General features: G+C 34.5%; 1 protein-coding gene across 1 annotated transcript in view; it reads right to left on the bottom strand.

The window, feature by feature from the left end:
- Positions 1-20,955: 20,955 nt before the first annotated feature.
- The window catches only part of svp (COUP transcription factor 2), a 71,214-nt gene continuing 64,434 nt past the window's right edge, over positions 20,956-27,735 (bottom strand). Inside the window, exon 4 of the mRNA XM_090112858.1 lies at positions 20,956-21,993. Coding sequence (XP_089968984.1) covers positions 21,719-21,993 — 275 coding nt within the window. The 3' untranslated portion in view covers positions 20,956-21,718. The remainder of the gene's footprint in view (positions 21,994-27,735) is intronic.

Below are 27,735 nucleotides of genomic sequence, written 5' to 3'. Positions count from 1 at the left end.
AAGGGCATCGCAGGGCATAGGTACATTACGTCGCCGCGGTGGGTGGAGGCAGTAAATTAAATCATTACAGATAGAGAATTTAATAGCACGCCCGACGTGCTATTTGTCGATATTTATTTTCTATAAATTTTAGTTGCGGTTTTGGAGACAAGTTCAGAATGTCCGCTATGGAAAAATGGTTGAAATCAAATTCTTTCTGCAGAATTGGTCAGTGCTTTGTTATTTAAGAACAGTGTAAGGTTCAAGAATTGAAATCAGAAAATGTGTGAAATAATCTCAGGTTCTCAAGTCTCAACGTCTTGGACAGTTTGTTTAAAATAATTGAAGAATAGGTACCTGAAAAAAAAACTACGTTTACACTATTACGTAGAAAGAACTATTGCCAAACTATTTTCTTTTTCACATTAAAATCAGATACATAGTTATTTATTTTTGCACTCCCAAATGGCTCTATAACCCTACGTCATCACTACAACACATGACCAATTTAAACATTTCAATCTAATTTTTCTGCGGTCGATGTGAGTCTGGGAGTAACACTACCCTCTTATTAATTGGGTTACGGAGGGTCCCGGAAGGGTTCAGATCCTAAGGGACCAAAGATTGATTGAGATGGATGTCAACGGACAAATTTCCGAGACAATTTTTACTGTTTTTTAACAGAAGGGTTGTTCGCTAATTGTTTTTAACTTCTTGAGAGCTGTTTCTTTGTTTGTAATTGTTTTGTTTTCAATTGCGAAGTTTCTTTCTATTGTGCAAATTTTGTACTTAATAAATTTGGAGGTTTCGTTAATATTGTTTTGGAATAGTAATATCGTTTAACAGTGTTAGGCAAGATATAAAAGCTCAATATTGTTAAGACTAGAAGAAGACTTTTGCGAACAATTCCACTTAAACTATAAGTATTCTTTATTGTCCTAGATAGGTACAAAAGTTATATTATTATTTTTTAGTTTCTCCAACTACAACTGGAACATGTCAATATCTGATAAGAAAGGTCACTGACATTGTTATTTAAGAACTTTTACATATATCATGAGCACGAAGATATGTTTCTTATACACAGCTTTTATCATCGAGCAGATGTATTTCTTCATCGGTTACTTTTAATTAGACAAAAATCTGTGAGCTTTTGTTATAAGTATATATGTATCAGTTCTTCTACCCCCTAGCCAAGCCAACGAAAGTGCCTCAAAAGTATATTCATTAATTTAAGTATCATTGCCCCAGCTCCCAACAAATTGCGATTCGCGATTCCACAATCGATTCCCATCAGATAAGACTGCCGATAACCTGACAACAATAACGTCGAGCTTTGCATAAATACCTTTCTTAACCAAGATCACGCTTTTCCTAAACCTTAAAAACCGTAAGCGCCTTATCAGCGATCGAATTTATTATACATTTTCCATTGCGCAGTTTGTTGCATGAGCTTTTTATGTATCATGTACTAAGCAGGCAATGGATAGTGTATCTTGTGGTTTGTGTTAATTAGTAGCTTATAAGCGATTGGGGTAAGGGGTAGATGCCCGATAACCCAAGATAATGGTGGATAAATGAGATTTGTACGACGTTTGCACGTATCCAAGATCTGCTTACGTCAATATTGTTTTGATACTACCGCTCTTGTAGCTTTTGCTTATGTTTGTTTATTGATATAAATATGATATAATATATCGTTATAATCCTTTTTTTCTTTATCGTTATTGTTACATCGCATAACGATTATTTACTTATTACCGACAAAAAAAGATCACTGTCATTAATTTCAAAAGATCTAGGTGAAGATAGCAACGGTAAAATTGATATTTTTAGCCAAAAGTAGGTAGGTTGGTATAATATGTACTTCTTATACGGTATACCTGATGAGTATTTATTAAAATATGCGTTAAATAGTAGATAGACAGATAATATAGATGTTTCTATATTATGTATTAGGTATACCAGCAATTTAATTTAAAACTTCCGTTCCTCCTAATCCTAAAATACAACCTATGTCATCTCCAAGTTCTTTGAAGTCTAACATAATCTACGATTAGCCTTAGCTTAAAACATCAAAGCCTATAACTTTTCCAATTTGCATCCACTCGAAAGGATTGGCAAACAATCTTCGCGTTTTGTATACCGCCGCGTGAGTCCTGGCGAAGCGGGGCCCTTTCTTTGTCCCCGGCTTTAATATCTGTGGGAATGGACATACCGACTTCCATTTTGGTAATTTATCATTCTTAAACGAGTAGTCTATCGGCTATTATGCTTGTAGTTTTTAAGGGCGACTATTGTTAGACCGTATTTTCGGATTAATAGAGATTCCCCGACTCGTTCTATTGATTTTGCGAGCAGACCGTTGTCCAGTTATGAATTATTAGCTATTACGGTTCCCATAAAATCTCTTTTTCGGGGGTCAAAGGTGCACTTAATTGATTTTATACTGGGCTAAGACAGCTTTGGTCACGTTTCAATTCTTATGGAACTAGTAGGTATATATTATTTACTAAATTTTCCTTATAAAATATTTTAATATAAAACGAATCCTTATTAAATAACTACAATAATTAAAATCTCAACGAATGTAGGTACGTATAGTTTATTTCCGTAATAAATACCTATAGGACTAGTCGTTGAAATGAACTGGTTTTTAACTCTTTATTCAAACGCGTGTAACAAGAAGATTAAATATGAATTGTTATTATTCAAGCTCAAAGATCACAGCCTCTTTCATCTCTGGTCAACAGGTCAGTTAGCCACGAGACAAACTTCTTTATGAATAAATATAAAAAGCTTCCCTTAAAATGCTTAATGTTCTTTCTCATAAAATATAAATGAAGATAACATTTTTGAATAAGGCACAATAAATTTGTTTTATTAGGGCATATGTCACAGATTATGAAGTGAGTATGATCTGAGATAAAAAAGGTTAGTTATTTTTATTTTTTTAATGTTTTTCTTGTAAGTAGGTAATTAATTAGGTTGTTAACCTAATATACATACCTATAGTTTAATAGACTGGTAATCGCTATAAAGTAAATCGATGTAAGAAATTATCATCATTGTATTCTATAACTTGATAACTAATTTATTTCAATGCTTTTTATTTTATTTTTTAATTAAACCATATTTAAAAATCGCTTTACACATTAAAACATCTTTGTTTTCAAAATATGTACTTGTCAATGAACTTATTTCAACATGGCCACCCCAAAACATCGATTTGTATAAAAAATACATCTCTTTTTATACGGTAAGGATTACTTTTTTAATCTTAATGTTATAATGACCACAGCTTCCTAAGGTCAGAGGGTCAGCTCGTGACAAGCACGCGTTCCTTAAACATGGTGATTTTCATTGAAATGTTATTCTTTTATACTTTTTAAGATGTTTTAAAGGGAGAAAATTTAATATACTTACTGTTTGGGGGAGCTCTTTAAAGATTTATTGATTGAGTTATCGATTCCTTTTTTGTATGGTTATGAAGGGAGGGAAGATTAAGATGAAAAAGTTTGAATGAAGATTGGCTTGGAATATTAGTGTAATGTAATGATATAAAATGTGTATTTGATTAAATATTAGGTGTCTACTATTTAGTCATAAATGGAGGCGCATCGAAATTTATAAAAAGTTGGTATCTATGTCGTAGATTTATATCCAAATGAAATATTTTTGTACTAAAACCGTTCTATGTATATAAACAAAATATTCAGTTTATACTGCAATTTGTTTTGTCAATTAAGTACCTATTATCTCACTTGAATTTGTTCTTTGAATTTGGCTAGACTATTTACTTATTATAGGCGATACATTACAAATTATGAAATCTTACATATCCACTCGATATACTGGCAGAACATTCAAATTACACACTAAAACGAATATCAACCTATAATATCAATCAATTTGATACAAAATATCCAATTTATATGTGTATAAAACTTACAAAATGCTACTATAATCGAGCATTTAGAAGCGGAATCCGACTGCTGCTACATTTAAATTTTATCGATCGTTTAACTTAATTTTATAGCAACTACTGGGATTCTAAATTACTGGCAACTCCATCGGAAGCGACACGAACATAATAATTGTGAATATATGAACAATTTCAATAAATTAAATGATTATTTTATTAGCGAGGTACAATGTACTGAGGCTGGAATCAGCATGACATCCAACGGGTAAGACTCCTGTAGTTTCTTGAAACAAGTGTTCGGAATTTTAAATTATTGAATACATTTCGTTGATGTGGATTATACTACGATCCATACAGTATTAGAGGTATTTTAGACTACTTTATATACATAAAAATTCTAATATTTTCGAGTTACATATTTAAGATTTAAGTTTTCTTTTACTTGGAATATTTTTTTATAGAGAGACGTATTATATTATTAAGTATTATACGACGAATAAAGAATGATCAAACTATAGTCTCATTTTAAGCAGAATATCCCTATCGATAGCAAATTGGCACCCTGAACAGTGAACACGCAACCATAGGGCATATCAAATCCTCTATAAGGGAAGTATCCCTGCATATAAAAGACCAGCTCATTAATACACCACACGATAATATAACACCTGAACGACTCCGATTACGCATAATGAGAACAAAACCTTTTGTCGCCATTCATCCACAGATATTAATAAAAAGGGATACTCCATTGTATACTTGTTTACCCTGTGGAATGACATGAATGTTTTGCGGCAAAAAACACAACTAGATCATGGTAATTTTACCCGTAATGCTAGGTGATAGGTGATAATATCGATTGAAGGGTATTTTAGTGAAGAGTTAGACATGGCTTGTAAAGAAATGGAAGATGATGATCGGTGACCTCTAGCATCTAGTTGTGTGGCTCGTTTGATTGACGTTTGTTTGACGTAACAGCGAGAGAAATTTTGAGAAATTTGGATACGGTTTTCTAGCAAGATAGAAGGTTTGAAATAATTTTGAATGTATGCCCTGATAAGACAATTTACATTATTGATGTACATATTGAATATGTATGTTATTTTCAATATTCATGGTAATCTTTCAGATAATATTCAATAGTAAAAAGAGTGAAGATTAACTTTTTATTATTATCAAGCCTAATTCTTACCAATGAACACCCAACTGTTCCTACATTGTATCTCTAACGCCATAAAAACGTAAAGTCATTAAGAGCTATTAAGAATACAGTAAAACAACCGGACAGTTAGTAACGTCTTCAACGTAAAAAAAAACAATGCCTTGAAAGGGCACAAAGGTGACAATACCAACAATAGATTCTATGGGAAATACAAAAGTCGCTTATTTATGCATTGTTTGTTTAGCTACTGAGAGGTGACGGCAAAACAAATAGCCTTTATACCACAACCCCATCTTTACCAGTATAATGGGACACGGTGAGCTCCTGGATTTCTTAACTCGTAATCTAAATAACAAAGTTAGGAGGGGTCTCGTTAAATTGGTCGTTTGCTTGTTTTTCACAGTTCTAATTGCCTATTATAATGATACCTGATACGTCTAGGTTGCCGTGAGTTTGCTGAGATAGGATTACCGTGGCTTTGTGCTCGCCAATCAGATAAGTTTGCTTATTTTGTGCCTTTTGAGTTTCTCTGTTTACTGTATTCCGATATTGTTAGTTGGAATACGGCGCCGAGAAATATTCTCTGTAGATATTATGTTTTAAATTTTAGATTTTTGCTCGGTGTGGAAGTTGTTGCAGTTAAAAACAGTAATAAGACATAGAGGTAAAGCACGATAAAATACCTACATAAAATAAATGTGTGGGAGGCAAACGGTAATTTTTTACAAATGTTAAGATAGTTTTTATAGATAAGTTAAGTTGGAACATATAGAAAATAGGATGCTATTCCCAAAATTAAATTAAGATTTACATCAATGTAGCCCACAGACTGTAAACGTTCTGATTATATTGGGATCTCGCAAGATGCGTGCTTGATCAACAAATTTAAAACGATAGCCAACGGCCGCTTTATAGTTCTATTGAACAGGAATAATCACTAGAGCCATAAACCTTTTCATCTAATGACCGTAAACGAGTAAATCACCTTATCCAACACTTTGATAAACTCATACCGAGACTGAGCCGGTCTAACGGACCCCAATCTATCACATTAATATACCTTTTTATTACGACACCTTTGTTTAACCCTTTTGTGCGCGCTGAAATTATGCGTGTCCATTAACTTCTTGAGGCTATTGTGATTTTTGGCTATGCTAATCTGGCCCGGAAATCCCGGACTGTGACTGATTGGCTCCAGAAAGTTTACCCACGGTCATCCGGATGGGAAGATTTGCATATTACGTAAGCAATTTTTCGTCGCGACACTCGCTTTTGAAAAAATTAACGGATTTTTGTGATTGATGATGCCCTGCGTGTGTTTTGAACGTGATAATAAAATATACATACTGATTATTTAAAATACCAGTTCATCTTACGTAATCGGATTTCTTATTTATTTATAACATTTTATTGTCTTGATAGCACTAGGTATGTAATGTTAATTTGTAATTACATAGTGCTTACTACATATGTAATTATTGCATGAAAATATTGCATAGATTTGTTGTTAAATGCGTGCCTTAGGTACAAAAAGTACGAAGTTAAAAGGTATAGAAACTTTTTAAATAGTATTGGTTTAACAAACAATCATTTTGAGTATACATTTCAATATTTATATGTTACGGGACTCATAAGTAATTCACAAACCAGCACGAAACTTTTAATATTTAACTCCTAATCCTCACTAGGATCCCGAGCCCACTTATCTATATCTAACAATCCGCATATATTCATGTAAATTTCACTCACAAAACCGAAATCTGTAATAACATAATCTGTCAACCCTTTACACCGATCCCAACCGCGGGGCTTTAATAATGCATTTGCCATTAGTTAACCCACAGATGCCGCGGCCATCTTCGAGATTCAAATTACTCAGAAAGGGTTGAAAGGATTACTCTTACGAATTTTCACGGCTTTGTTTTTTCACCTCTACAACTGAACCTTTTCCTCGCCCGCATAAAACCATTTATAATTCATACATGAAAACCGCAGGCAGTAATGAAAGAAAAATATCTGGAGCGCCTCTCGGCACTGTCGATATTACAAAGCCATTAGCGTCGTTAAAATCTCCTTTTTACTGAGCAGGACATGACATAATTAATTTTTGACGATCCCGTTGACAGAGTGGCTTTTTTAAAAAGCCAGAAGGTGCTGGGCGCAGCTGGGCTTACGGTAATCTGTATGCCGCCGCACTTGTTAAATATTAACGCAGTCTAATTACAACCTCGAGCCACCCCGCCCGCTCTAATGGCTTTTAAAACTGATTCCCGCCCTTAGGATGCGTATTTGATGACAACTTTCGCATCGCTCGTACGAAAACTCTGCACGTGGTCTTTCACACTTTAATATCTTCCTACATTACATCCATTTCCGGGCGCATTTGAATATAGCAAAGAATAGCGACAGTGTTGATGAATTCAGGCTCCGAGTGTCGAACACATTAGGCATGTGTGATGCGTTTAAGAAGGGCGGAGAAGTGAAGGGTTGTTGAAAATTCAATTGTCAGCTCCGAGCTACACATCGTCATATTGCTAAAATGATTTTTACTTTCGCACCAGTATTTCCGATTTCTATACATTCTCGAAGGCATAAAATTAATTGCGCAAGGGATTCTTTTGGCTTTTGTCTGTATTAATCTTGATAATTAATGATCGTGACAGTTGCGTATATTTGTCCAGCCGTTTAACTTACCATCCGTAAACAGGTCGTCGTGTGAGCCGAAGGGATCTTACGGTATTCATTGGCTAATGGTACAGTGACAATTATTCTGCACCATTAGACGTATCATTAGTGACACCGTTTTATTTGTTTTCTTAAAACTCCGGGTCGCTCGGACCGCGTCGGTTGTCGGGTTGATATCATTAATCAGTAAGACGTGAATTTTGGACGTATTCTTGACAAAAGTTTTTTGATTAACGGTAAGCAAATATGGGAACGTGGATGGTTTGTGTGGAATTGTGTGTGTCCGGGAATTTGTGTCAACCCTGTATCGGATAATTAATGATGTGTTAGTGTGGGATCGATTGTTATCAGTAATTTGTACAATTTTTTTCTAGCGACGCTGTGGGTAAACAGTCCTTAATGTGGGACCATATTGTAGTAGGAACTATACTGAAGTCGGTTTTCGGTGTACTAAATGTAGTGATTGATTTAAAAAATCTGCTCCTGATCTTGTGTAAATTGTAAAAAGAACCAGTCATAACATAGCTATATTTTTTTCGTATATCAAAGCTCTACCAAAATCACAATAACACAAAAAGAAAGGGAATGGAAAATAAAATTTGAATAGGTAGGCTTTTTAACGCTTCCTTGTTTTACTCAACTTGTAAATGTCGCGACATCTGTCAAGTTGTGACATGTCTTATCTTTGGGGGTAAAAAAAGCCCCGTGGGTGACTTTTCACCCCACGGAAAAACGCAGTGCTGTGAGGGTTAGAGATGTATTTATGACTATGTAAATTGGTTAACTTTGTGGAATTTGAGATTTGAAAAGATTTGTGCAATTTTTAAAGGCTGGTAAATACTTATATGAGAATTGGCTATGACTATGCTGATTTTATTTTCAGGTAAAATAATCCATTATCAAAATAATCTGTTCTTTTTGTTATTATTCAAAAGTGTATCATCATGTATGGTAATATTATACGTATAGAGATAATGACTTACAGTATTATTATATTTTTTCCATCATTCGCTACATGAGACATTTAATTAATAATAAAATAAAATATTTCCGTAGAAGCTCGCCTTCCAAAATATCGAGAAAGCTTTCTTGCATTTAGCTATAGTAGAAAAGTTTGTAATTGATTTTAACTTAATTTTTAAAAATTTACCTTAACAATCAAAATCTGTTCAACAACATTTTAGGTGACCGATGCCCTTCAAGTGGTCAAGTTACAACTTACGAGTCAAACATTGCCACCCCATACTAGTTAAGTAAAGTCCGGGATATTACTTAGCTGGTGAGTGTGATGTGTCCGCAAAAAAGTGCGGAAGCGGGCGCGGGGCGGAGCGGGGGCGGACGGGCCAAGACTTTTGTTCTTTACACGCCTATAGATGGAAAATTGTACGCGAGGTTTGTCTTCGGATGTGTTTTGGTTTTTTTTTCTGTTAACAAAATATTGTTTGAGATTTTTTGACATAAAAAATATATTCATGTGCATACACACATATTAATTATAGACACGATAATTTGGTACAGTATTCATAGTTGGCTAATGGCTTAAGCTAGTTTCCTAGAAGGTACTAAAGTATATAGAGCTTTTTATATTTAAGTATATTCAATTTGAGCTTCCTATCAAGCAAACTAAATAATCATTAATTTATTTGAAACTTTAAGATTACCTACTTATTTACTAAGCAAGTCCTCTACTGGATCTTTATTTTCGACAATTCATAGAATGCTACTAGAACGACCGATATAAGAGATCCTAAGATCTGTCTTCAGATCAACGACGCTATACATTTTTGCGGTCATAAATTTCATTAGGGTCGGCATTTCAGCGACGTTAAAACAATGTCAGTAGACGTCCAAATAAATTGTCACTTGTGATAGTGGGGCTTATGTTTTTTATTGATAGCGTCCCGGGGGTGCGGATTCATTAAAGATAAAAAGCTTGCGTAGGTACTTTTATTTACTTATATCCAAAGTTTATTAATACTCCATTGAAATGTTACATTTTTTAGGCCTAACCTTGCATTTTTTAGAGGACGCAATTTTATGTTTTCGATGTGTGGGGGGGGTCAGTGAGTAGCTAACACTAAGTTTGTGGGGTTGCCACACTTGTCCCACGGCCGCCATCTTGAAAATAGCGGTTGGAATGGTTTTTACGATATATCTCTTAAACTTTTAAGTTTAAGAGAAACAAGAGAGAGAAACTTTTAAGTTTCTTAAAAATAGTACTCACTTCGGAGCGCTGTAAAATCTTAGCTATTTACTTAATGAAAAAATGTTGTATATAACAGTTGTTCCTCAAAAAACAATCTACAATAATGGTTTGATATCATTTCTTCGTAAAATGATAAAAAAAAGTTTTATTGAAAAATATAAATATCTCTAATTTCTGAACATTTTCGCTTATAACTTTTTTATTTATAGTTCTACGACAAAAAGTTACTGGACCAAAGTTGTAGAGAATTTAATTTGCAACAAACAATGTTAACAATTTTTTTTATCAAATAAATAGTTAAAGAGATATATCGTAAAAACCATATCAACCGCTATTTTCAAGATGGCGGCCGTGGGACAAGGGTGGCGACCCCACAAACTTGGTGATAGCTTCACACTGAACCCTCCTACACATCAAAAAAATAAAATTGCGTCCTCTAAAAAATGCAACCCCAAATGTAACTTTTCAATGGAATATAAGATTTTTTACGAATTTATTTAAAACTAGCGCCTCGCCCAGTTTCGTCCGTGGTACATGTTTACGTTTTCTCGCCATAAGAACCTTCCTCGTACTTCAAGGAATATTATATAAAAAAATTACGAAATCGGTTCAGCCGTTCTCGAGTATTATATACTATTAATACTTTATACTTTATATTAGGGGAAACCCTATATATACTTTTTGGCGATTAATTTTTATTATATAGATTATAGTAAAGAGGAAAATAACAATCATTCTAAATTTCTATCAAGAATTCTACCCCTTGTCACTCGATACATTACTATCATACATTTCTAAGGAGCGTTTCAAAGCCTTACACCCAAGTCTAGTTAACTATGCCTTTACAATGATCACTAATAAACGATTTCTTCCAGACATACGCTGTACATTGCGTGTTCAATAAGGAATTTAAATAACGTAAGTAAGGAGAGTTAGTGTTAAAGGAGTAATGGATGGTGTAAAGGTGATTTGAGTATGATTGTCGGTGATGAATGTGTTGGTGTGACGTGTCACTGTCAATCACAATCAGGCTCGACCACCCGCGCGATTAGGCGTAGCGAGAACAGGGAATGGAGTGGAGTATTCAAATTAGCTTATGACATGTGTATCTACCTATTAAAAAACAGTGATTTTATCGACCTGTAGTATAAATATTATTTATGTGCATGATAGAGGACTATTTATTGCATAGGTATAACACAAGAAGATTTTCTACAGGTAAGTTATTTGCGATACACAAATCACAATCGAAATTGTAAAATAATATGGCCCAAAATTATGGAGCAGAAAACAAAATACATTTTACTTGACTTTAGGAAACATTTAAACTAAATAAAAAAGCGTGTGTGTGTGCCGAAAACACGTGTCAGAAGTGAAGCTTCTTTGGCAAGATGCAAAGATACCAAAATCGCCCCTTTCTCCATGATGTGACGGTAGGTATTGGTATGACGCGACCTTAAAAATTTACTCTCAACGCGCCTAAAGAAGTTTCTATATTAAATCCTAAAATTTAAGGTGAAACAATTTTATGACACTCCAATCCTTTCCCTGTCCCCAGGTGAACATTTATACAAGCGTGGCGTTTAGTAGACGTCCGTCTGTCTGTCTTATCAGTCGGATCTCCAAACATCACAATGCGTCGGAATAGTTGTACTAATTTTTGCCTCTTCCATCTTCCCATGTGTCGATGTAACGAACAAACAAATTGTTTATCTTAATTTTGTTATATCTAGTTTATCTAGCTGTGATGTACGCCTTTGCTATTATGATAAATATGATAGACATTTTCAAAAATGGTAAAAATTGCGCTACTAATTTGAAAAAAAAATTAGTTTAATAGTTTTTAGTAATTCTGTATTTAAAAGTATTTACTAAGAGCACAATGAAATATAAAATCACAGTAGGTACCACTGCAGAATATATTATAATAGTACAGTAGGTACACAATATGTTATTTCAGAAGATATAATTAACCTAAATACTGTGACGTAAGACATTACGTCATGACAATCTAATCACATCATCAATCGCAAAGTAGAAATAAAAGATTGTTTTAAATTCTCAGTGACAGAATATAAAAAAGTGTGTACCGAGCACACGTGTCAAAAGTGAAACTTCTTTGGCAAGATTCAAAGATACCAAATTCGTCGCCTTATTCCATGACGTGACGGTATTGCCATGACATATGACCTTGAAATTTTACCCTCAACGCGCCTAAAGAAGTTTCACTTCAAAAGATTTAAGGTCGCAATCTAGTAAACTAGTGCCTTGTAAAAATGTTTCTCCCTAGAAAGTAGAAACGATATCTTTATAATATTATCCGTAGCACCATACCCAGCAGTTCTTTAACTTTGACGACGCGGTTGGCGCAGTGGTAAACTAACTGCCTACTAGAGGTCCGCGCCACGCCGGCGTGCCGCCGCCGAGAGACCCCGGCGCGCCGCCGCCGCCGCCGGGTCACAGAAAAATTGGCGCCGAGTTCAAATTTTGCGCGCGAACCATGTGTCACGCACGCGTTGTTGTCTACAACACGGCAACGTCGCATCGATATAGTAGACAATGTCTACTATATCGATGTACTATATCGATATATCGATTATCCCACCTCAAAGGAAAGCCTCAATGAGAGTCGAAACAAACTTGTGTCTGAAGTCGAGTCTTCTTTCCAAGAAGTGTCGGATTGGGGCGAACTTAATCTTGTCGAGTTCAATCCCCTAAAGACACAGGTTTGCGCGTTCACCGCTAAAAAGACCCCATTTGTCGTAGAATATCGGTTTAAAAGTACTCCCCTTAGTATATCGGAATCCTCGGAGTTGAAATCTCGAGTGACGTTCAATTCCGCAGTCATTTGGAAGCGAAGGCTAAATTAGCCTCGAAAAAACTTGCTGTGCTCAGTAGATCGAGACAGTACTTCAAGCCGGCCCACCGACTTCAGCTGTACAAGGCTCAGGTGCGACCGCATATGGAGTACTGTTCTCATCTCTGGGCTGGAGCCCCACAGTATCAACTCCTTCCTCTTGACCGCATCCAACGTCGAGCAGCTCGAATTGTCGATGACCGTAGGCTTTCCGATAGGCTCGATCCACTGTCAGTGCGAAGAGACGTTGCGTCTCTCTGTATACTGTACAGGATCTAGTATGGGGAGTGCTCTGAGGAATTGTTCCACCTATTACCAGCCGCACAGTTCCACCACTGGACCACACGCCGTAAAAACCAGTTCCATCCGCACCATCTGGATGGTTGGCGCTCCACCACTGTCCGCTTCACCCGCAACTTCCTTCCGCGTACGGTGAAACTATGGAACGATTTGCCACCTGCGGTGTTCCCGAACAACTACGACATTGGGGCCTTCAAGAAAAGAGCTTATTTGTCCATAAAAGGCCGGCAAAGCACCTGTAACACTTCTAGTGTTACAAGTGTTTATGGGCGGTGGTGACCACTCAACATCAGAGATGATAATTATAAACATTGCCAATAAAATTATTGGCAATGTTTATAATTATCATGTTCATCACTAAATAGTTAAGCTACTTGATTTTAATAAAAATATTTTTTTTATTAAACTTAAAGAGAGATTTTTCTACTGCCCGCCCACCCCCTAATAACTTTAAAAATAACTAGCCCACGCCGGCGACGCCGCGCCGCGCCGGGTGCCGCACCCGGCGCGCCGCCGCTGGGCTTTTGGACTGCGGCGCGGACCTCTACTGCCTACTGAGCCGACGGTCCCGGGTTCGATCCCCGGTCAGGGCAAATATTTGTGTGATGAACTCAATTATTTGTTCTTGGGTCTGGGTGTTATTTATTTATTTTTTATTTATTTGACACTTCATTACACACATTATTTTATAAAATACTAGCGGTCCGCCCCGGCTTCGCCCGTGGTACATATTTACGTTTTCTCTACATAAAAACCATCCTCGTACTTCAAGGAATATAATAAAAAAAGAATTATCGAAATCGGTTCAGCCGTTTTCGAGTTATGCGCTTACCAACACATTTTGCGATTCATTTTTATATATAAGACTAGCGGTCCGCCCCGGCTTCGCCCGTGGTACATAATATTTACGTTTTCTCTAAATAAGAACCATCCTCGTACTTCAAGGAATATAATAAAAAAAGAATTATCGAAATCGGTTCAGCCGTTCTCGAGTTATGCGCTTACCAACACATTTTGCGATTCATTTTTATATATAAGATAAAAGTAAATAATAAATCACAAAGTTACAGCTTTAATATGTGTAACGGGGCGGCCTTATCACTTCAGAGTGATCTCTACCAGGCGACCCCTCAGGCAAAGGACAAGTGTTTGCTGTATAAAGGGAGGCATCAAAATTTAGATAAAAAAAAAAAAAAACTAAACAATATTTTACAAACATACATATTACTTAATAATTAATAATATATACCTACTAAATGATAAACATACACATATAAAAAAAATAGTTATTAATATTACAAAGTATTAAGGTCACTACTCGGAGCCATATTCCAGATCTAAATAATATTTATGTATTAGACGTTTATAAGAAGTTAAAGATTGTGCACGTCTTATATCCACAGGTAAAGAGTTCCACAATCTTACAGCGGTTGAAGCAAATGAATAACTTAGGAATTCAGTTTTTCGAGTAGCCACACGCAGTGTGAGTCTTTCTTTCGACCGTAGAGTATAAGTTTCATTCTGGAGGAATTCAAAGTTATTCTTAAGATATGCAGGCGATTTAGGGTCAAAAAGTACTTGATACAAAAGACGGAGAAAATGTATATTACGACGAGATCGGATTGGCAGCCACTTGAGTTTTTTCCTAGAATACGAAACATGATCGTACTTCCGAAGCCCAAAAATGAAACGTATACAAAAGTTTTGCAGTCGCTCCAGTTTATTTAAAAGCTCCTGTCACCTGTGTAAGATCCGGACAGCAAGCGTCAGCGTAATCGATAATAGGCAAAAGAAGAGATTGTTGTGTTATTATCTATATATGGATTTATTAAATACATATGTATTATATTTATCGTCGCCTAGTACCCACAACACAAGCCTTAATTAAGCTTACTGTGGGACTAGGTCGATTTGTGTAATAATGTCCTATAATATTTATTTATTTATTATTACTTAAACTGAAATAATAAATGTTTTGCTCTGAATGCTTCAATTATCTTATAGCTTACCATTTTCATATTTATTTAATGTTAAATACACACATCATTGTATAAAAGCAGCTTCTGTGTAACTTCCCAACTTAAAAGAAAACTTACCTACCTACATTAAATAAATGTAGCTCGTAGCCGATCCGTAGCAAAGCTTCAAATACAAAGCCTAGTATATGATTTATATAGGTATATATATACTGATACTTTATATATAGACTAAGATTAATCTAACAAAATGTACGTACATTAATAAGAAACCTAGCTAAAGCTTCAAACAGAAAGGCCACAGTCCTCACCTACCTAGACGATCCCGGGGAAACCCTCAAATCAATCGTTAGCGGAGCGTGCGCGGTTCGCTAAGGCTGTACTGCGATATTATTTGTGAAAGGTCGCGACCTACGACCCCATTGGGCGACCTTTACCACGCCCAACGCCCTCTGACTAAAATTACTGTATTTCAGTTAAGAGGCGCTACGGGAAATCCTGACGAATGAGGTGTTACAGGAAGGCATCGATTGTAGCGGCTATGTAAAGTTTTGTAGTTGTTTAACTCATGTTCCCAAAACTTACGTTTTATCCAGTAAAATTTGACCTTGTATTATTTAGTTAGGATTATGAAGCATAATTTAGCTGGATTAGTTGATCTATTTAGTACGTGTAAAATAAAGACAGAAGATTTACAATACAATTAAATATGCGTAAATATTAAATTGTAGCACATAAATATACAGGCTCTTTTTAATCACACAATTATTTTACAAAGAAAGAGCTAACGATCTTCATTCGTTTTTCCCTGTGAGTCAGAATAGCTTCAAGATATACTTCTTAGATTACAAAATAAAATACAGATGGAGCATGACAACCGCCCGTCGCCCTTGTCAAAGAAAATACGAAATCAAAAGCAAATACGTCGCTGCACCAGTGCTATAGCGCATATAGTGTCATGCAATACGTCAAAAGGGGTTTACTATTTTAGTAAAAAAATGCTGTCTTGTGATATCAAAACGCTGTAAAATTTGTTCCCGAAAACAAACAAAAAGATAAAACATCGTTTTACAGGTTCTCTGTAGATTATTCGGCTTATTTAATTTTTTATACAAATAATAATTTTACATATACGAAGGAATACAAAACTTCAACGTATGCTGCCAGTATTTTGAAAATGAATTTGCCATTTTTATGGGTAAAACGGTAAAATGGTTAAAAGATCTTCGAGGTAGTGCTGTTGGATTTTTCGATCGTGAATGTGATTATTTGTATAGTGCAATAAAGGTTCATGATCGTTATAAGATAATTTTAATAAGCATAATACTTTTTTTTTGCTACTTTTATATAGCTTAAAACGTCAGAGTCGTTTTCGCCCGCGATTTAATTCATTTGAACTCCGTGATGGATATGATGAAAATAAAATGAAACTCAAACTCAAACTCAAACCTTTATTTATTCAATTAGACTTCTTCTAGAAGCACTTTTGAAACGTCATTAAGTCTATATATTTTTAACATTTACCACCGATTCGGAAAGCAGTATCTACGGAGAAGAATCGGCAAGAAACTCCATAGTTGCTCTTTTTAATCATGTCAGATTTAAAATTTTACAAATTACATATGTAATATCATAATATATTATCATAATATGCCAAAGAACTGTGGTTTTTACGCGACATACCGACATACGCGTTTACCCTCCATGGGTTTTTATCTTCCATGTCCCGTATTGTCGACTAAAAACTACCGCTATTCGCAATCATATATTTTGAAATATAAAAAATAATATAACTAATAATTATAGTTAAAATTGAAACTTTTTTTTATGTAATTTATTTAATTGAAAATTGAATACAATTATTTTGTCCACATATTATAACTTTAGTAGGCAGGTACTTTATGTAATAAAATAATTTTTACAATATTATAAAAGAAAAATATCATTAACTCGAAATTATATTAAAATAAAAATTAAAAATTTACTGCTAATTTATGTATATATTTATGTATATTTGCCTACGTCACCGCCACTAACATAATAATTCAGATGATTGCAATGAAACCTCACAACTCAAAATCGGTCCAACGGTTTATACTGCAGGGCATGTCAAAGAAATATTATACATACATACATACATAAACTCGAAAAACATAACCCTCTTTTTTCCGTAGTCGGGGAAAAATTTGGGAAATTTTTCAATATCTGGTAACATTACACGCACACAGAAGCACCGTGTATGTACAGTGCAGCGGCGAAATGACAGCACACATAGCTTTATTGAAAATGACGATAAATCATTCGGTTTAGTTCGGCAACGCTCCATCTGTCTTTTATTTTGTAATCTAAGATATACTTATACAATCAATTCATATACGGCTTCCCTCGTTTGTAGACGTCTACGGCCACTCCACTACTCACACGCCTCGGTTTGCCTTACAAGACTTCTTTCTGAAATATCTGCCTCCTAAGTTTGGGATCTTTAAATTAATATTAATATCTTGTTTAATAGTTTCACCACTGGTATTGTTAGAAAGATAAATAAAACAACCAATAAACAGGATAACAATTTATTATTAAAAAATCAGTGTCCTGTCAAACAACCCTGAATGTCGGGGAAAGTTTCCGCAATTTAATTATGGTTTAGTACAAAAGAAGCGGAGTGCGTGACGACCAGTTGGTCACCTATCCTGGCACCTGCATGTTACGACCATAATATAACGAATGCTATAGATTTTAGATAGAAAGTCTAGAGTATTGACAACTGACAAGAGGTGATGGTTGCACAAATACACACGTAGCATGTACAACACAGCAGAAGCAAAAGATCTTCAATTAATAAATTTAAGTTCTTTTTCTTCTAGTTATATAACATTCTTCAGAAAATTATTACTGGTAGAATACGGTACTATGTTTAGTCGATTGCGAACTTTTTGATATTGTGTACATACAGTGTGCTTTTTAAATATTGCAATGTAGAGATCTTTGGTTTGATATATAGAAGGGACAAATTCTATTTTAAATCTCACCTCTTTTATAGTATTAGGTAGCTACGTGAGCTATGGAAGACATTTACAGTAAATATTACGTATTTTCTATTTATAAAAAAGTTATATTTGTTTGTTTTATCCAATGGTATGGACATGATACCTACAATATGCTTATTACAGTGTCTATACCATTCTAAAATGTAATCGATTATTTCCAATATTTATTCGATTGAGAATCGATACAGGTAATCCAAGCCTACAGTAACCAGCGTATAGGATTGCATCGCGTGCGACAGCTACTGCAATCGATACCGCTCGTTTATTCGATGTTAAATCGATTTCATATCGATTACGATGTGTGATGAACGCTTATGGTCGAGGTGATTTGTGTTTTTGTTACACGCTACGGTTAAAAATAAAATGTGTTTTAAGTAGTTTTATCTTTGTTGGTAATTTGGTTAAGTCGTTACTGACGCTAGTTTTAATTTTTTGAAGTAAAACTTCTTTAGGCGCGACTAGGGAGTAACTCAGATTTTTTTTCTGACGGAAGTAACGCTGTGTAGTTTCCGCCATTTAAAAATAATAATTCTGATTGGTTGTAAGTATATGTCATATACTACACGCTTCTTGACTTATACGCCAGCTAGTGGCAAATATCATAATCAATTAGGATTATTTATTTTCAAATTTTCAAACGGATCAATTGTGAATAGCAAAATGAATGAAAAATTCAACAGTTTTAAAAACATTATTTTAAATTGCAAAATTTTTTGAAAATCTCTAAATATACTTGTTTATTTATTACTTTTAAAATAAGTAAATTAAAAATAAATTTTCTGACAATTGCGACATTTTATAATATTCAATAACAAGGTTATATTGACATGTGCGTTTTACTTCAATCGCGCGTAAAGGTTACACGCACACACTTTTTTTTTATTGTGAGTTTAGATGAATAAAAAATAATCTTTAACCCACTTCAAATTGTGTGTAAGGAATTTTGTGTCGGTAGTAATACAATTAAATCTATACATTTAAAGATACATTTTGTATCTTTTTATTCGATAATCATGACTTAAAATTTAAAAATAACTCATCTTACGTTTGTTTTAATTTAGTTCATTATTATTTTTTTGACTATATGTAGATTAGTCAACATTACACAATCTGCTGAGAAAAGAAGGTGAATATATTCATACTAATTAAAACTGTATACTTCAGGGACTTGAACCCTAAAGTCTGTAAACTAGAGGCATTTTAATAACCGATCCATCATCGAGACCTCTCTACTAAGTATGTATGTAATAACTAATAAGTGTATTATAAGTACCTATATCACCTATATGTAGATGCATTAACTGCTTAATTATGTTTGTATACCTAGGACATGGTGTAAAATAAAAGAATATATTGTAAAGACATGTTTTATTCGTCAATATGCCTTTGTACAACTCCATACACGCACACATCTACATACATCTGTACAATTATTGCGTTACATTGCTTCTTGTTATCAATATACAGTAGTTTGGCAGGAGAGAGCCGCGATGGATGAAGAGCATTTTAGTTTTTACTTTTAAAATTTCTAAGTCTTTCGTTATTGTTCAGAAACTGAATTGCTTTCAGGGTATTGTGAACAGTATGTAATTTGCATTGAATGATTAGGACCAAAAAATAAATAAATAAAAATTTGATAATTTTTAATATGTACATATTCTCTTTGTAATCAGTTATTATTTACAAACTAGCTTCCGCCCGCGACTCCGTCCGCGCGGATGTCGGTCTTCGCGTGGATGGTCTCCATTTTGATTAACTCTGACAATGACATCTTATAAATATCTATTGGACCCAAATACGGCTAGGCCTATAATACGCAACGTACGTGTTCGCGGTTCTACAGAACAACGTCTATGGATAAAACTGAAAAATTAAGATTAATTTTTTTTCTACGTACTTTTCCAGGATAAAAAGTATCCTATTTTACGCCCAGGATAATAAGGTATAATTATACCAAGTTTCATCGAAATCGAACCGTTAGTTTTCACGTGATGTCTTCACATACAGACAGACAGACAGACAGACAAAAAATTTTTTAATCACATATTTGGGTTTGGTATCGATCCAGTAACACCCACTGCTATTTATTTTTTCAATATTTTCAATGTACAGAATTGACCCTTCTACAGATTTATTATATGTACTTATAGATAAGTTAGTCTTTTCAGATGGAAGTAACGATTACATATTTGATAGTTCGATTGTTATTCAGTAGCTAAATTTAGTGTTTTATAAAACTGTTCTTGAATTTTTAACTAAAATTACCACAAAATGCTCTCCAACCAAAGCTTAAAAACTTCAATATAATCGTATTGTTTTATTATTCCCAAAAATTATCGAATGACAAAAATTAATGCCACTTCTATGAATATTATGAGTTACAACCCTGTATAAATAAAGATTATTAAATGTACTAAACACGCATTATCAAACTAAGAATATAAAATCATATATAATATCTATTAAATAATTATGAAGTACAAAAATATAAAACAATACAAATAATAAAAGTTTCAAATAGACTTAAACAAGATAAGAAAAATACCGTAAATGCGTTTCGGAATTATTTTTGTACATTTATAAGACAGCACCATTAAATAAAAAGAAAAACTTTGAGTAACATAAATAATGCCTACTTGGAAAATAAACTGCGTGTAGATTCATTAATGGCTCGTCCTGACAGGTCTAAAAATATTACATACCTATATACGAGCTTTGCTGTTCAATCTAGATAATATCGATTATTTTCGTTTATTTAATTTTATACTATTCAGTATACTATATTTTGTCCTGTATATTTAAGTTATCACATATCGTTGTGACCAAAAATTGTGAAAACATTATAGTAGTATTGTAGTATTGTAGCTATTTCACTATCAGACACTACAATAGTTATTGTTCTTTGGTGTTTGATACATAATAATATAGACCTGTGTAGACGCACCATAACAATGAATCGACAAAATTTGGTAAAATTTATACATATTAAATTGTTTCTTAAAGATACATACCACATCATTGCACAATTATTGCCTGTCAATCCTCGATTACGACAAGTGAAATATATTCAAAATAATATTTCTATAATAGAAAGGAAATCTGTAAATCTTTACATAGCATCCATATCTGAACACCGTAGAAAACACTCCACTAGACCTTATTTATAAATATACATAAATTTACAATAATAGAATTTGTATTTACACATTAAATATCTAGCCTAGATATATTACAGAGGAACAAAACTTGAACTAACACGCTACCCCGGAGTACTACTTAGTGTTCGCGCACGCATCACTTCTGACGTTCAGCAGGCTGTCGATGGTGAGGGTCTTTTGAGCTTTTTGCGCGTCGTCCTCCGCCTTGGGGGGATAGAACGCGGATATCGGGTCGAAGGTGGGACAGGGGTCGGTTCTGTCCTCCCTGTTTCTGAAGAAGTCTTCTTGCTCGGGGAGCTCGCTGGACGACGTGACGGCGTCTTCGGGGGCCTCCCGGTACCGCAGGTCGAGGCGCTGGCTCGGCAGGTACGGGAAGCCGTAGGGCGTGGATCATGCGGCCGCTAGCTGACGCCACATCGTATGTCACATGGTCGCCATGTACGGCCACGAGAAGGAACTGCCGGAGAGGAGCATGTCCCGTATGAGGGTCTCGATGGGGGTCTTACCGACTAGCCGCACGAAGAACAGCTGCTCTATGACTTGCGAGCTGACGGTCCGGAGGGAGGGCAGTCGGAGCAGCAGCTTCCCGAACCGAGTGGGTTGGTTCGGGTACTGACTTCTGCAGTATTCTTCGAGCGCGCACTGGGATTTTTCTTGGAGACTCTCTATGTGTGGCACATCGGAGAGACCGCACGCGTCTGTAATAATTGAAAACTACTGTTAAAAACATATACCTAGATAAGTAACTAATTTTATAGTAAATCTAAACCCTAATAATAACTTTACACATATTTATAGTCCCTTAAAATATTAAGAAAGTAAATATTTACAAAAAATACCTAGTTTTATAATAAAATGTCCATTACATTCTAATGATAATAAAAATGTACTTAATGCAAAGTGTGCTATAAAGCCCCAAAAAGGTAGATTATACGAATTTTCGGTACATTAAGCGTTGTTTATTTGTGTTTGTATTTTATCAAATAATATAAATGAATATCAAACACTAAATATTAAGAAAAGCCTTGTCAATGTTGAAGAAACACTTCAAAATTATAACTACAATTTAATTAAAAGTAAATTAATTCAAAACGAAACATTCGAACAACAATCAAGTCATCAGAATATGCATAAATTATTAAATACCAGCTCCTAAGGCTTTCGATATTTACATCATTTCTATTTGTATGTCCCCATATATTATGTTGTGTTATACAGCTCATAAACATAGGTATATAACATATAAGCGGCAATAAAGTATTGTTACAAGCACCTAATGAGTAATTAGCAGTTACGTGCCAATTTACTGTAGTAGCACCTTCGTAAATGTCATATTTCTTGCTTCATTTGTAATATAACAATACAGACAAGTTTGATTGTTATGGCAATCGTAAATTATAGTTACACAAATGCGTAAACGTATCGTTAGATGTTTAATATGTTATGGTTAAGATATATTATTGTTTGAAGTGTTAAAATACTTAAAACTTAAAATCAATGTATTTTATGAAGAATGGCTCCTAATATTAGCAAGTTAATGAAATGATTCGTCCATTGACATGAAAGTAATTTACTTAAATAAACAAATTAAACTTGTGCTCAATCAGAAAAATAGGCACGCGTCTCAATTATTTCTTCCACCGTACACAGTATCAAAATCGTTCTAAAAGCCATTTCCTTAAACAACATTAAAACGAAACATTTAGCATGATTTATTTACCTTTACGATTCAAAATATCTCAAGGAAATGTGATTCAACATTAATCCTTTCCGTTATTCAGCCCCCGAAATAAAAACGTATAAAGATAATAACCCGTGAACGGTCGCAGACCGTCTTAATGCGATTACGACCCCAGCGCGGTACATTTGGCCGACGTACCTAGTGAAACATTAATATTTTTTATTGTTACACAGAAGGAAGAAATGACGCGGTAAACAAAAGGGTCATTATAGCGAGCAGATGTCTACTTGAGTGCGTCGTTGATGAGAATTGCTGTGGAATGTGATTGCTATGTACGATGTCCGTTTTGTGAGATTATGTTGGCAGCTTACGTGCAAGGGACACAGGCATATGTTTTGTTAAAGGTTAGTCACTTATAATCAATTTAGCTCATACGTACCAAAAACTAATCTAACTACTAATCATTGGAAAAGATTGGAATGATGACTTGTGGACATACAAGTCTAATAAACAGAAAAACAACATTATTTTCTATGTAAGATAGCATATTTAATACTCTATAATATACAAACATCGTAATTATAACGCTTAATTGAAATTAATGTTTTTTGTACATTAATATACATGAGAATAGTGACCATTATAAAAATTAAAACTGACAGTACAGTTGCTAGGTGTTATTAAAAAATTAACCCACTTGAGAACAGTATTTCGACACGAATATTAATTACTGTACTAGGCCATCTGCTCTCCTTGATAGAATGATTTGATAAACGGATTATGCTATGATGCATCTTATATTGTAGTTAGGCCAATCCATACTAATATTATAAATGCGAAAGTAACTCTGTCTGTCTGTCTGTTACTCAATCACGCCTAAACTACTGAACCAATTTTCATGAAATTTGGTATGGAGATATTTTGATACTCGAGAAAGGACATAGGCTACTTTTTATCCCGGGAAAATGACGCAATCCCGGAAATCCCACGGGAACGTGAACTATGCGGGTTTTTCTTTGAATGCGCGGGCGAAGCCGCGGGCGGAAACCTAGTTCTTTATAATATTAAGCGGACAATTTTGGTACGTAAGTTAATAAAAATAAATCTTGACTCGTTTACTTTATATGGGAATAGTAGAACAAAATAGACCGTGGCATCCATATCGATAATTCTCGTATTACAATGTGAATTGGCCTTTACATAAACCCGAACGAAAAACGACGAGGGAAAAGTTTGACAAATTAAAACAATGTGTTTCTTAAACGTGTTTCGATATTATCAAAACAGCGGATTTAAAACTTAATCCTATATATTGTGGATTTGTTTATCTCCCCCGAATTTCCCTCATAGCATTAACTAAGGTAATTTCCATTCACGATTGGAATAGTCACGTCACAATTAAGCTGTCCTAGATTTTTATAACTAGATGACCGCTATCAATTTTAATTCCTGTCCCGGCTCCTTGGTGACGTAAGGCCAATTGTACTAACTCTCATTAATTGTCCGTTCTCTGCGACAGATGTCCGTGATAAAATGTTATAATTGATGCGTATTACGCAGTTGAACTTACAATACCACGCAAGGAAGCGGAGCGTTGCCAGTAATCAAAACCTTCATTTAGGGATTAGTGAATGTTATGAATGAAGATTGTGCTCTAGATATAATATATAAGCTAATGATGTCAACGCGGGTTTCAACTGAAGTATCGTGTTTGATTAGAAGTTAGTAGAATATAAAGAATATAGCACGAGCTCGATATGAACGGCAAATCATTGAGGATATAGAATAGCCGATAAAAAAATCTGTTATAAAAATAAAAAAAAAAGCAGGAAATGCAAAATTCCATCGAATAAGAGAAGCTTAATTAGTGTTGCATCACAAATATAAGTCAGTAATTATCTTTCAAGGAAGAAATGAAAAGGTGTACGATAAATAATCCTGATCTTTGGTCTCAAAGATCACGAGGAGACGTCCCAATAGCAATTAACCCAGCGTTCGTCATTGTAACAATGTAATATAGTTTAATTGATACGACCCAACGGTTGCTCGGTAAACACGGGCCTCGATGACCCCGCGATGCGCGAGACGGGTTGAATGAAATTCGTTCCATTCATTTAATGTTTTCTGTGAACTTATTGCGCAAGAGTTTAGTATTTTATTACTTCTCAATTCATACAGTTGAACTATTTATATAATAATTATTAAGTAATTAAACAACGATTAATTTGTGTTATTATATTAAATGCTTAATCCACATCATTTAAACACATTTGACATTCCAACGTACAAATATTGGAAGAATCCCTTTTAACACTTAATTACGTCTTGGAAACCAATTTCGTTGATAATAATTTAAATGGACACTTTTAATTATCAGGTGCGAGATTACAAATTCTTTAGCTTGAATAATGTGACATTTTTACCAAGAATTGAAATATATAAATAGTCTGTTGTTTTTAAGGTATCAAGCAAGCTTTGGCTAGAATAAGGATACGTTCGCACTGCATATTTCATACCTTTAAGACTTAGAGAAGCTACTGATTGCGTTAGAAGTCCATAATATTATATGGGGAGACTTTCCTTCAGGCATATTCTATGATTTCTATGATCTGTTTAGTATATGGCAACGTAATAAGATAATTATGGTGGATTATTTCTGAGTGTGGTGCAAAAAATTGAGCCATATTATCACGTAGGTTTGATTATTATTATTTCCAAACAATAAAACATCTCTACAATATGTTTGTCGTTACACATCTAGAGCTTTCTTGAGATGGAATGACGTCAGCGTTCGATATCAGATAGTTTTATAATGAATCAGTTAGGTTGGGGTAACATAGCTTAAATAGTATTGATGGTAGTGTCAACAGATTTGACCCGGTAAATCAATGTACCATTGCAGTAATGAACGCTCGTGCGGCATGCGTGCGCGCGTGGCGCCTGCCTGACGGTTACTAAATGAATTTGAATTCTTTAGAATTTATGAATTGGATGACGTCATAATTGATTTCTACCTCCGTTTAATTAAATGTTTCTTGATGAAACTTCTGTTCAAAAGACTGCAAAAATTAATGTATTAAGTCAACTGATAGCTTGCTAAATAATAATCTATACTTTGCTTTTATTTGTTTTTGAATAAACAACTCTGTAAATGTTTAAGTACACTAATTGATACTAAGAACTTACATGGCATTTGAGCTAGGGGTCGCGGATTCTATGAATTGACAATTATCAATTGTTCTCATATATGGATTCAGTATCATCGCGTATGCACTTCGACTCTAATAGGTAATATTACTTCCACATTCTACAATTAATAACAATTTTCTGAATCCTGAAACCACTCATTATTTAACCTCACTCAGTAACAATTTACTCCCAAAAAGCATTGAAACACTATTGAATTGATTTCCCCTTCATTAACCGTGACGTATCATCTCATTACGTACTATTAAACCATCGAAAGGGTGATTGAAATCATTCGATGCCCGCATTTGTGATCACACGTATTTAATTTATATAAAATATAATAATTGTCACTTATTAAATGGTATATGCGGGTGTTGGTTTGGGTTTTATATGCTTTAGTAAACGAGGAAGGAATATAGATTTTTTGTGTGTTTTTGTTTTTTTAGTATTTCGTCTGTTAGTTAATATCAACTGCAAATGAACGTTATGATTAGTTAGTTCAATAATGTATCAGTGGTCTATCTCTTCCTACCAATCTAGATATAATAAATACAATGGGTTCAATATATTGATGGGTTTCGCCGAACTAACATTCAAGTAATTAAGCGTCATCAGTTAGGTACTTCACGCAAAACTAAAAACAGATTTTGTATGTAAGATTATTTTACTATAAACTAATATTTCTGTAGCTACAAGGACACATTTTGTTATCAATGATCACCAAGTACCAAGTATTTGGGACGCGGCTATTTCGACATAAATCACCGATCTCATCACAGATAGATAATAACAAATAGCATAAACAAGAGTCCACAGCGTACAAAAGGCTCGTAGGCGTACAGCAGATGTTTGCGTATTGGATCATAGAGAATAGAGCATTACCGTACAATAGTCTGTGGACATAATGGAACTTTTTTCGACCGAATCTTATTATAACTGACGCGTATATTCGAATTTTAAAAATATGAAGTTATACAGGGATGTTACTGTTGCAGCATTTTTAATTGTTACCTATTATAATGCAATTTATTGGACTTTTATGCTTTGATGCTACGGATTAATTAATGCATAATGAATTATTGTTACTTCTTAACTTCTGATCACTAGCTGAGTAAAACTGCCTATTAAGATGTTATCAAATTCTCCACATAAACCGATTATATTCCTCCTGTTATGAATATAAGATTCCGCAATTCATAAATTAGGTCGAATGTGTTACCCAAACTGATGATATGTAATACACAATTTAGAACACCATCTACCGTCCCGGTTGCCAACAATGGCGCCTTTTCTGTAAAATAATCTCGTAAGGAGATCGGAAATGGCGAAACAAATTTAGCACCCACAATGGTCCCCGGTGTTTGTCACCGCGATTCCAATCTACACCCTTCGCTTATCGAGATTTGAGATGTTTACTCATGTTCGTGTGCTTTAAATTTGGGCATTACGCGTTTTCTATTGTTCAAACTTTAAGACGTAGTTTATGTTATAACTGATTTCAGCAGTTCCACAATTAAACGCAGTATTTTCTTAGTCAATTCATTTCCCGCCATAACAGCTTAGGCACAGA

This window comes from Colias eurytheme, chromosome 19 (assembly GCF_061535395.1).
Source record: "Colias eurytheme isolate Ceu_HAF_F1 chromosome 19, ilColEury1 Martin Lab GWU primary, whole genome shotgun sequence".
NCBI classification, from domain to species: domain Eukaryota; kingdom Metazoa; phylum Arthropoda; class Insecta; order Lepidoptera; family Pieridae; genus Colias; species Colias eurytheme.
This window is presented reverse-complemented; position numbering and strand designations above follow the sequence as displayed.